Here is a 12,695-nt window from a genome sequence, read left to right as displayed (position 1 = left end):
TTTTCAAAAGGAATGCTTTCAGCTTTTGCCCATTCAATATGATATTGGCTGTGGCTTTGTCATAAATAGCTCTTATTATTTTGAGGTATGTTCAGTTAATACCTAGTTTATTTAGTGTTTTTTTAGCATGAAGGGGTGTTGAATTTTATCGAAGGCCTTTTCTGCATCTATTGAGATAATCATGTGGTTTGTGTCATTGGTTCTGCTTATGTGATGGATTATATTTATTGATTTGTGTATTGATTACATTTATTGATTTGCACTGAACTAGCCTTGCATCCCAGAGATGAAGCCAACTTGATCATGGTGGATACACTTTTTGATATGCTGCTGGATTCAGTTTGCCAGTATTTTATTGAGGATTATCGCATTGATGTTCATCAGGGATATTGGCCTGAAATTTTCTTTTTTTTGTTTTGTCTCTGCTAGGTTTTGGTATCAGGATGATGCTGGCCTCATAAAATGAGTTAGGGAGGAGTCCCTTTTTTTCTATTGTTTGGAATAGTTTCAGAAGGAATGGTACCAGCTCCTCTTAGTAGCTCTAGTAGAATTCAGCTGTGAATCCATCTGGTCCTGGGCTTTTGTTGGTTGGTAGGCTATTAATTATTGCCTCCATTTCAGAACTTGTTGTTGGTCTATTCAGGGATTCAACTTCTTCCAGGTTTAGTCTTGTGAGGATGTGTGTGTCCAGGAATTTACCCATTTCTTCTACATTTTCTAGTTCATTTTTGTAGAGGTGCTTATAGTATTTTCTGATGGTAGTTTGTATTTCTGTGGGATCATTGGTGATATCCCCTTTATCTTTTTTTGTGTGTGACTATTTGGTTCTTCTTTCTTTTCTTGTTTATTAGTCTGGCTAGTGGCTTATCTATTTTGTTAATCTTTTCAAAAAACCAGCTCCTGGGTTCACTGATTTTTTTGAAGGGTTTTTGTGTCTCTATCTCCTTCAGTTCTGCTCTGCTCTTAGTTATTTCTTGTCTTCTGCTAGCTTTTGAATTTGTTTGCTCTTGCTTCTCTAGTTCTTTTAATTGTGATATTAGGGAGTCGATTTTAGACCTTTCCTGCTTTCTCATGTGGGCAGTTAGTGCTATAGGTTTCCCTGTAAACACTGCTTTAGCTGTGTCCTAGATTCTGTTATGTTGTGTCTTTGTTCCCATTGGTTTCAAAGAACTTACTTACTTCTGCCTTAATTTTGTTATTTACCCAGAAGTCATTCAGGAGCAGGTTGTGCAGTTTCCATGTAGTTGTGCGGTTTTGAGTGAGTTTCTTAATCCTGAGTTCTAATTTGATTGCACTGTGGTCTGAGAGACTGTTTGTTATGATTTCTATTCTTTTGCATTTGCTGAGGAGTGTTTTACTTCCAATTATGTGGTCAATTTTGGAATAAATGCTATGTGATGCTGAGAAGAATGTATATTCTGTTGATTTGGGGTGGAGAGTTCTGTAGATGTCTATTAGGTCCGTTTGGTCCAGAGCTGAGTTCAAGTCCTGAATATCCTTGTTAATTTTCTGCCTCACTGATCTGTCTAATATTGACAGTTGGGCATTAAAGTCTCCGCCTAATATTGTGTGGAAGTCTAAGTCTCTTCGTAGGTCTCTAAGAACTTACTTTATGAATCTGGGTGCTCCTGTAATGGGTGCATATATATTTAGGATAGTTAGCTCTTCTTGTTGCATCGATCCCTTTACCATTATGTAATGCCTTTCTTTGTCTTTTTTGATCTTTGTTGGTTTAAAGTCTGTTTTATCAGAGATGAGGATTGCAAGCCCCGCATTTTTTTTTTTTTTTTTTTTGCTTTCCATTTGTTTGGTAAATATTCCTCCATTCCTTTATTTTGAGTCTATGTGTGTCTTTGCACATGAGATGGGTCTCCTGAATACAGCACACTGATGGGTCTTGGCTGTTTATCCAGTTTTCCAGTCTGTGTCTTTTAATTGGGGCATTTAGCTCATTTACATTTAAGGTTAATATTGTTATGTATGAATTTGATCCTGTCATTATGATGTTAGCTGGTTATTTTGCCCATTAGTTGATGCAGTTTCTTCATAGTGTCCATGGTTTTTACATTTTGGTATGTTTTTGCAGTGGCTGGTACTAGTTTTTCATTTCCATATTTAGTGCTTCCTTCAGGAGTTCTTGTAAGGCAGGCCTGGTGGTGACAGAATATCTCAGCATTTGCTTGTCTGTAAAGGATCTTATTTCTCCTTTGCTTATGAAGCTTAGTTTGGCTGGATATGAAATTCTGGGTTGAAAATTCTTTTCTTTAAGAACATTGAATGTTGGCCCCCATTCTCTTCTGGCTTGTAGGTTTTCTGCAAAGCGATCTGCATTAGTCTGATGGGCTTCTCTTTGTAGGTAACCTGACCTTTCTCTCTGGCTGCCCTTATCATTTTTTCCTTCATTTCAACCTTGGTGAATCTGACGATAATGTGTCTTGGGGTTGCTCTTCCCGAGGAGGAGTATCTTTGTGGCATTCTCTGTATTTTCTAAAGTTGAATGTTGGCCTGTCTTGTTAGGTTGGGGGAGTTCTCTTGCAGAATATCTTGAAGTGTGTTTTCCAACTTGGTTCCATTCTCCCTGTCACTTTTGGGTACGCCAATCAAATGTAGGTTTGGTCTTTTCACATAGTCTCATATTTCTTGGAGGCTTTGTTTGTTCATTTTCATTCTTTTTTCTCTAATCTTATCTTCACACTTTATTTTATTAAGTTGATCTCCAATCTCTGATATCCTTTCTTCCACTTAATTGATTCATCTATTACTTGTGTATGCCTCATGAAGTTTTCGTGCTGTGTTTTCAGCTTTATCAGGTCATTTATGTTCTTCTCTAAATTGGTTATTCTAGTTAGCAGTTTCTGTAACCTTTTATCAAGGTTCTTAGCTTCCTTGCATTGGGTTAGAACATGCTCCATTAGCTTGGAGGAGTTTGTTATTACCCACTTTCTGAAGCCTACTTCTGTCAATTCATCAAACTCATTTTCCATCCAGTTTCCATCCAGTTCTGATTCTTTGGAGGAGAAGAGGCATCCTGGTTTTTGGAATTTTCAGCATTTTTGTGCTGGTTTTTCCTTATCTTTGTGGATTTATCTACCTTTGATCTTTGATGTTGGTGACCTTTGAATGGGGTTTTTGCATGGTCGTTCTTTTTGTTGATGTTAATGTTGTTGCTGTTTGTTAGTTTTCCTTCTAACAGTCAGGCCCCTCTGCTGCAGGTCTCCTGGAGTTTGCTGGAGGTCCACCCCAGACCCTGTTTGCCTGGGTATCAGCAGTGGAAGCTGCAGAATAGCAAAGATTGCTCCCTGCTCCTTCCTCTGGAAGCTTTGTTCCAGAGGGACACTCGACATATACCAGCTGGAGCTCTCCTATATTAGGTGTCTGTTGACCCGTGCTGGGAGGTTTCTCCCAGTCAGGAGGCACGGGGGTCAGGGACCCACTTGAGGAGGCAGTCTGTCCCTTAGCAGAGTTCGAGCTCTGTGATGGGAGATCCACTGCTCTCTTCAGAGCTGGCAGGCAGGAATGTTTAAGTCTGCTGGAGCTTTGCTCACAGCTGCCCTTTCCCCCACATGCTGTGTCCCAAGGAGATGGGAATTTTCTCTATAAGCCCCTGGCTGGGGCTGCTGCCCTTCTTTCAGAGATGGCTGGCCCAGAGAGTAGGAATCTAGAGAGACAGTCTGGCTACAGAGGCTTTTCTGAGCTGTGGTGGGTTCTGCCCAGTTTGAACTTCCTGGAGGCTTTGTTTACACTGTGAGGGGAAAACTGCCTACTCAAGCCTCAGTAATGGCAGATGCCCCTCTACCCACCAAGCTCCAGCATTCCAAGTCAACTTCAGACTGCTGTCCTGGCAGTGAGAATTTCCAGTCGTTGGATCTTTGCTTGCTGGGCTCCATGGGGGTGGAATCTGTTGAGCTAGACCACTTGGCTCCCTGGCTTCAGTTCCCTTTCCAGGGGAGTGAATGGTTCTGTCTTGCTGGTGTTCCAGGCACCACTGGGGTATGAAAAAAAAAAAAACACCTGCAGCTAGCTCGGTGTCTCCCCAATCGGCCACCCAGTTTTGTGCTTGAAACCCTGGGCCCTGGTGATGTAGGCACCCGGGCAATCTCTGGGTCTGTGGGTTGCGAAGACCTTGAAAAAAGTGTAGTATCTTGGCTGGATAGCACCATACCTCACGGCACAGTCCCTCATGGTTTCCCTTGGCTGGGGGAGGGAGTTCCCCAACCCCTCGCGCTTCCCTGGTGAAGCGACGCCCTCCGTAGGCTGCACCCGCTGTCTAACCAGTTACAGTGAGATGAACCAAGTACCTCTGTTGGAAATGCAGAAATCGCCTGCATTCTGTATTGGTCTTGCTGGAAGCTGCAGACTGGAGCTGTTCCTATTTGGCCATCTTGCCAACCACCTCCTCTACTAACTCTTTTATAGTTTCATCTTTTTACCTTTAATGCACTAATCTTTCCAGAATTTATTTGGGTGTATTTCATGAGGTAAGGCTCTAACCGTCTTTCCAAAAGGATAACCAATTATCTTAGCACTATTGGTTGAGTAATCAACCTTGTCCCCATGGATTTGACATGCTAACTTCATAAATTCTTATTTTCCTGTTGCCTTTCATTGTTCTCTGCTCCACTGATCTGGCCCCATGAAATGTACCAGTTTTTAGACTGTTTAGCCATGTTTTATAGTATATTTTAACTGCAGTTAATGGATTCCTTCTCTTTATGCTTCATTTTTGGTATATATCTTATATGAACTTTAGAATTTTTATTGTTAAATTCTTAAATTCTATTGGAAATTTTGATTTGAATGGCCTTAAATTCATACATTTGTTTAGTGCAGAATTGATATGTTTGTTAACATTAATTCTGTTTGGTAACATATATGTCTCATTTTTCTCCTAAATTCTTTCACATTCCTACATAATGTTTTGATTTTTTTCTTTATAAACATTATTCGTATATGCACAGGAGTTTATTCCTACACATCTATTTTTATTGCTATGTAAAAATATACTTTTCTTTTTTTTACAGAGTGCTTATTGTTGGTACATAGGTGATATTGATTTTATATATTTAATTTTTAAACATCCATGTTTGTGTACTCATAAATTCAATTGGTTTTTCAGCGGATTCTCGTAGCTTTTTTAGGTAAAGACTGAAAGAAATGAAAAATTTGTTTCTTTTGGAACAATATGCTCTCAAGTTCCCATTTAATCTTATTTCAGAATTGAAACAATAAATATGATATATACAAGTCACAAATTCACAGCACATCTCTTCATTAGAGTAAACCAAATGAAACATCAGTATGTATTAATAACATAACCACCATCTTTTTATCATTGTCTTTTCAGATTTAAGGAACATTAAGATTTCACAACATTTTAATATATTTGCACTTAAAGATTATGTAAAATTATTTTCAATGCAAACCTTAAATAATATTTTCATTTCTGAATACTGTTTTTATTCCATAACTTAAATATCGCTATTTTCAATGTAATCTTTTTTACTATAAAAAAGGATGTGTACTATTTAGATGTAATTACTTGTAGTTCTTTATTTTTTATAGTTCTTAAATGCTATTCTAGTCAATCATTACATACCCACTGAAGAAATGAAAGATTCTTATTAATAATTGCTGAGAGCATGGCTATTGGGTATCCTTTATTTGTTCCCCCCTTGCTAGAGAAGAACATTGGAAAGTAGTATTTCAGTTCCTTCATAAATATACCAGTAATTGACATGGCCAAGTGAGTGTTTAAACCTGGACTCACCTGTGAATTTGTAATTGGTATGCTTTCCAAGGTGTGATTTAATGTAGAAATATAAACTTGAGCTCCTTAAAATGATTGGTTTAAATATTGATTTAAAAAATAGTCAATAGTAGCAGTAGGGTAGATACATGCATATTGCTTTTTGATTGAAAGGGCATACCATCCAGAGTATTATCTTTGCACTTATGACAGTTGTAAGACCAAAGCTTAGACTTGCTGTTCTCTTGTGAATTACTTACATGAAATTTTTTTTGTAATGTTTATTCATCATATTATATGTGAAATCACCCAGCTATAAGATGTTATCCTTGCAAGTACCTATAGTACACATCTATAGTTTCCTCTGGTAATCTAGGAGAAAAATTCATTGTGAATTTTTTTAAGTTGTGCGTTCTAGGATCCTTCTGTTTTGCCAGCCTGTGGTTACTGAAAATGAAATTGAGCCTTTGCATTTAGAGTGATGATGAAGGTAATTGGCATTCATATGTAATAAATGGATTTATATTTAAATAAATGAAATAATTGCTTTCCCACAGCTGAGTGTGTTACACTCATTGGTATGTGTTGAATTACACATTTTGTTTTCCATTTGGAACTTAAGAATTCTTACTATGTTAATAAGTTTGGGAATTTTGTAAACTTTGACATTGTAAATTATCTAGGGGGTCATGGACTATCATGGACTACTTTGTATATGTGGCAGAAAAGTTTTTAATAATTTAAGGTTGCATACACTTTTACAATATTCTGAAGGATCAAGTAGGTCTTGGTGTTTTTATTTTCTAGAATGTTCTGAGGGATCTGGAAAAGAGAAAAGCTGATTTAAATACCATCACAGAGAGTAGTGCTGCCCTGCAAAACTTGATTGAGGGCAGTGAGCCTATTTTAGAAGAGAGGCTCTGTGTCCTTAATGCTGGGTGGAGCCGAGTTCGTACCTGGACTGAAGATTGGTGCAATACCTTGATGGTATGTCTCAGGAAAAAGTTGATGAAATCTTCTCCTCTCTTCTAGTTATTTTTTAAATGAATACAACTTTGATTAAATTTCAAATCCTGTTTACTGTGTGTCACAGTGATGTTTTGCTTGTGAATTAATTTCATTAGACTAGGTTTTATTTTTTCTTTGGAAAGGTAATAACTAGAAAGAATTTACAGTGTTTCTAAATATTCATGATCTGCATGGAATGAGGTACTTTCATATTTTAGGAAATGTACCTTATTTGTTTTATTTTAATGATTTCATATTGTATTTGGTTTTCATACTATCAGAAGCTATTTTTATATATAATCTTTATAGTGTTTGAATAATGGCTTACTGGTTAAGAGCACAGGTTCTAGCATCTGATGGCCTATGTAAAAATTTTCACTACTAGCTCGGTAACATTGGTCAAGTTACTTAAACATTCTCTAAACCTCAGTTGTTTGATTTGTAAAATGGACATTATTATATCTATCTCATACAGTTTTGCAATGATTAATTATGAGCCTTAAACATGTAGTGCTCTTAAATAACTATATGCAAAACAACCAATTTTAGATTTTGCTATGATTATAATTATTAAATATTGTATATGTGTTAGTCTTTGGTTATGCCACTACTCTGTAAATTATCTCGTGGAAATAGTTACCACTTAATTTTTATAGTGGTTTTATGTTCCTATGATACTAACTGTGAATATATGGCCACCCCACCCTCCTCTGCTGAGGAAGGCATTGTCATTTATAAATTTTTTTTTAATTCTGAAATACCTGAGATAGGACTTTTATCAAATTTATAGAATTACTAGGTAATGGATAGAGACATCAAAAATACATTATTGTGTGTTTGAATATTTATTTAAATTCATCAGGATGTGTAGGGCAATGAAGAGCATGGGCTTTGCTCATGATCTCTAACAGATTTATATCCACAGTCCATGACTTATTATCTGCTTAACCTTAGCTAAGTTACTTAATGTTACTAAGCTTCAATTTCCATATGTACAGAATGAGAACAAAGGTATATACCTAACAGAGTTGTTAAATATTGAATATAATAGTGAATATGAGATTCTTGGCTCAAGAATATGCTCATTAAATATTTTATATATTAATTTTTAATTACTAGCTTTATTTCACATTCTTATGGCCCTTATTTCTGTATTCTTCAGTCTATACCTTTCAAACTCTCCATTCAAGCAGTATCTTTCTTGTGCTGTTAGAACATTTGATTTACCTGCTTAATAGGGGTAAACAAGTCTGGCGCTCATCAGTTCTACCTACTTAGAATCCAGATCACTGTTGATATTTTCTCATATCATTTATTAGTTCACATTTTCTTTTTTTTAATGTTTATTTTAAGTTCAGGGGTACAAGTGCAAGTTTCTTTTATTTTTATATCGTTTATTTGTTCACTTTTTTTTTTTTTTTTGAGGCTAGGTGTCACTCTGTCACCCATGCTGGAGTGCAGTGGTATGATCATGGGTCACTGCAACCTCGACCTCCCCAGGCTCAGGTGATCCTTCCACCTCAGCCTTGTGAGTAGCTGGGACTACCGTCATGCACCACCACACCTGGCTAATTTTTTTATTTTTTGTAGAGGGGGGTTTCACCATGTTGTTCAGGCTGGTCTTGAATTCCTGAGGTCAAGTAATCCTCCCATCGGGACCTCCCAAAGTACTGGATTACAGGCGTGAGCCACCACACCCAGCCTACATTTTCTTTTTTCAACTATTTTTCAGATAGATTAATAATTTCTTTCTTTGTAAAAACTTTTACTGTCTAAGCATTTTCCAGTTTCTTTTATCTCACAAAATATAATTGCTAAAGGTTAATTTCATCATAAGCCTTGTTACCCTTTTTGGTCACACTCTAACTTCTTGCCTTAGATTAACTGTTTTTCCCAGTCATAATCTGCTTAACTCTTGCTTCTGTTTTCAAATATGTTCTGTCAAGCACATTTCATGTCCTGTTTCAGTACATCTTGCTGTGGTCTGTGCCAGATGTAATATTAAGGGCTGGTGATACTGAGGTAAGGAGACAAAGGCACTGTCCTTTGAGCAGAGCATACAGAATCTTTTTCAATTCATATTTTCATTATTTTAAAAAATTATTCCTTAAATGAGTTTTTAAAAAATATGGGCCAGGTGCAGTGGTGCACACCTGTAATCCCAGCACTTTGGGAGGCTGAGGCGGGTGGATCACAAGGTCAAGAGATCGAGACCATCGTGGCCAACATGGTGAAACCCCGTCTCTACTAAAAATACAAAAATTAGCTGAGTGTGGTGGTGCACGCCTGCAGTCCCATCTACTTGGGAGGCTGAGGCAGGAGAATCACTTGAACCCGGAAGGTGGAGGTTGCAGTGAGCTGAGATTGTGCCACTATACTCCGGCCTGGCGACAGAGTAATACTCCATCTAAAAAAAAAAAAAAAAAAAAAAAGATTGAAGAGGGTAAATCAGATCAGTTGTAATATAAGAATAAGGAATAAGAGATGAACTTGCATTGAAATTGAAAAAGAAACTTTCACCTTTTATTCTGCTTCAACTTTTTATTGTGTTGAGGTGTAAATCAAATAAATTTAAAAAGTGTTAAGCACCATAGTTATGCATTTTTAGGAATGAGATTTATTCACTGAAGAAGAGCCCTGCAGGAAGGTGAAAGCTCTTCTTTAAATTCATGATTCAGTTTGCTCTTTGAAGGTCTTTTAAATCTCTTTTAGGATTATCATCTTAAATATTTCATATGGTTATGTAAGCATTTTATTAATTCCTTTGTAGAACCATCAGAACCAGCTAGAAATATTTGATGGAAATGTGGCTCACATAAGTACCTGGCTGTATCAAGCTGAAGCTCTATTGGATGAAATTGAAAAGAAACCAGCAAGTAAACGGGAAGAAATTGTGAAGGTAGCAAACATAGAGACATCAGTAACACTTTTGGGAGTGGAATGTTTCATTGTCATGTTTTCTCCTGTGGAATGCTCTAAATTACTTATGCTCTCATTCCTCCCAAGCATTAGATTCATTAACATTTATTTTGATGAGAGAAACTGAGACAATAAGAGACAAACTCAATAACAGACGAACTTGAATTGAAATTGAAAGACTAGTAAGAGATTTCAGCACAATCAACCAGAGTAAGAGCTATTCACATAAGATGCCAATGAGTCTTGCTTACTTTTGTATTCTCCATTGAGTGCTGCTTACTTCTGTATTCTCCAGTGAGTCTTACTTACTTTTGTATTCTCCAATGAGTCTGTCTTACTTCTGTACTCTCCAACAAGTCTTACATACTTTTGTATTCTCTAGCGAGTCTCACTTCTGTATTTCCACTGAGAGTTACTTACCTCTGTGTTCTCCAATGAGTCCTACGTGAACAGCTCTCACCTGGTTGATTATGCTGAAATCTCTTACTGGGGATCCCAGATATTTATTTAAACTCCCTTTCATTCTGTATAAGCATCACACTCATGTTTGGGTTTGATTTTTCCCATGAGATAATTTTGTGTTTTCTTATACTTAGCGTTTAGTATCTGAGCTGGATGATGCCAGCCTCCAGGTTGAAAATGTCCGTGATCAAGCCCTTATTTTGATGAATGCCCGTGGAAGCTCAAGCAGGGAGCTCGTAGAACCAAAGTTAGCTGAGCTGAATAGAAACTTTGAAAAGGTGTCTCAACATATCAAAAGTGCCAAAGTGAGTAATTATGTTTTTAGAGTAAACCATTTTTCCTATGGGTATGTATCTAAATGATAGTCATACAGTACATACATCAACAATTTTTGTTTTGTTGTTTTAATTTTATTATTTTCTCTCTCTGTCACCCAGACTGGAGTGCAGTGGCATGATCTCACTGCAACCTCCGCCTTCTGGGTGCAAGCTATTCTCGGGCCTCAGCCTCCCTAGTAGCTGGGATTACGGGCAACTGCCACCATGCCCAGCTAAATTTTGTGTTTTTTTCAGGAGAGATAGGGTTTCACCATCTTGGCCAGGCTGGTCTCGAGCTGCTGACCTCAAGTGATCTACCCGCCTTGGCTCCCAAAGTGCTGGGATTACAGGTGTGAGCTGCTGCACCCAGCCAACAATTTTTAAATTAAAATGTTTTTAATCACTTTTTCTTTGAATGGAGCATTTGTCCGTATTTAGTTGTGATTGTGGGTACGAAGGAGAGAAAACAAGCAATTAGTATTGAAGAAAATAACCTATTTGAGAAAAGATTTCAAAGACTCAGTCAAAGGTTAGAATTGGTTATGAAATGATGAAACTAATTCCCAAGCTACGGGTGAATATTAAACCCTTTATTTTATGGTCACACTCTATGTATGTGTTCACATTGCACACATCACAGAACTTGTTTTTTGTGTTTTACATGATGACAGATCTAAAAGTTACAGATAATTTCACAGTTTAATCCTAATGTAGGAAAGTACTACCTGATTTTATAAATTTAAAAAAGAGCTTTAGACATTTAATTAACAGGGTAATAAACAGGAGCTTTATGAGAGAGTGCTACTTTTCCCATACTTAGCCAACCCCAGATGGTATTTATCTGCATTTAATTTTATTAAAATTGTTTTATTGAGTTTTAGTTAAACAAATATAAAATTTTTCTACGTAGATGTTATCTGAAAAGATGACATTGAGAAATATGCACTTCTTTGACATTTGTATATGAAAATCCAAGGGGAATTCTACTGAGGAAACTTAACTGGAAGACATTCTGTGAGGTGTCCCTGCGCTGGGGGCTGGGTGGCTGTTCTTCCTTTCTGTGGCCATGGTAAGGATAGTTTCTGGATCATGGCCATAGTTTCCTGCTGTGCTCGCATGTGGTCTCCAAATCCACGCCACAACACTCCCGGCAGCCACAATGAATTGCAACACTATGTCACATCCCTGGCTAGAGTTTGGAGAAAACAGGTAATTCAGAGAAGTCTGAACTGGTAAAATCATTGCCATATAAATGAATGAAACCGAAGTTAGCTGAGCTGAATAGGAAAGTCAATTAAAAAAATGTTAGCTTCTCTCTTGACACCCCGTCTCTCTGATTAATGATGGAAAGTCAAATTAAAAATCTATTTTCAGAGAATTCTTTTCCTTCTACAGTTGCTAATTGCTCAGGAACCATTATCATACCAATGTTTGGTCACCACTGAAACATTTGAAACTGGTGTGCCTTTCTCTGACTTGGAAAAATTAGAAAATGACTTAGAAAATATGTTAAAAGTTGTGGAAAAACACTTGGAATCCAGTGACGAAGATGGAAAGGTTGGTTCAAGGAGATTTCAAAACCATGGTGTTCTCATTTTTCTTCTCTATTAATTTTATTTTTATGTCAGTGATGTTTACCCATATAATCTGTCAAACATGATGAAACAGATTCAAATGTGGTTTTTTTCTGTATGTCAATGTAAGTCACATGATTTATGTGCTTAAAAAGAAAATAGACACAGTTTCTGAACCAGACATAATCCTTAGTATTATCTAATGTTTGCTAAACTCTCTTTGAGATATTTTATCTTCAAATGTAAAATATCTTTTAAAAAACATAAATTTTTTGATCATTCAGGTTAATATATCTTGACTTACACCATACTAAGTAAGTTAATTTTCCTCCTTATGAGCTGATAGGAAGTGACCTTTTGCATTTTTCTTTTGAGTCATTTTTTTTTCCTTTTAAAAATTTAGATGAATGAGGAGAGAGTCCAGATTGAGGAAGTTCTACAAAGAGGAGAAGAAATGTTACATCAACCTATGGAAGATAATAAAAAAGAAAAGATCCGTTTGCAGTTATTACTTTTGCATACAAGATACAACAAAATTAAGGTATTATGACTGGAGAGTCTCTGTTGCTTTTAAATACATTTCTTAACTCTTGCCATTCAGATGCGTGATGCTGCATCACAGATGCTTTAAAACACACCAGTTGGAATATCATCTTCTCCTTTCTAGTG

The 12,695-nt window shown here is 36.7% G+C and overlaps 1 protein-coding gene across 5 annotated transcripts in view; it reads left to right on the top strand.

Annotated features, from left to right (window-relative positions):
• The window catches only part of LOC116463116 (utrophin-like), a 572,404-nt gene that overhangs the window by 218,545 nt on the left and 341,164 nt on the right, over nucleotides 1-12,695 (top strand). For all 5 annotated transcript variants that reach the window (XM_058434468.1, XM_032146075.2, XM_058434467.1 and 2 more), the window contains 5 exons: nucleotides 6,554-6,733; nucleotides 9,525-9,653; nucleotides 10,270-10,440; nucleotides 11,848-12,009; nucleotides 12,430-12,567. In XM_058434468.1, coding sequence (XP_058290451.1) covers nucleotides 6,554-6,733; nucleotides 9,525-9,653; nucleotides 10,270-10,440; nucleotides 11,848-12,009; nucleotides 12,430-12,567 — 780 coding nt within the window. The remainder of the gene's footprint in view (nucleotides 1-6,553; nucleotides 6,734-9,524; nucleotides 9,654-10,269; nucleotides 10,441-11,847; nucleotides 12,010-12,429; nucleotides 12,568-12,695) is intronic.

Source organism: Hylobates moloch, unplaced genomic scaffold (assembly GCF_009828535.3).
Source record: "Hylobates moloch isolate HMO894 unplaced genomic scaffold, HMol_V3 SCAFFOLD_26, whole genome shotgun sequence".
In the NCBI taxonomy this organism is placed as follows: Eukaryota; Metazoa; Chordata; class Mammalia; order Primates; family Hylobatidae; genus Hylobates; species Hylobates moloch.
This window is presented reverse-complemented; position numbering and strand designations above follow the sequence as displayed.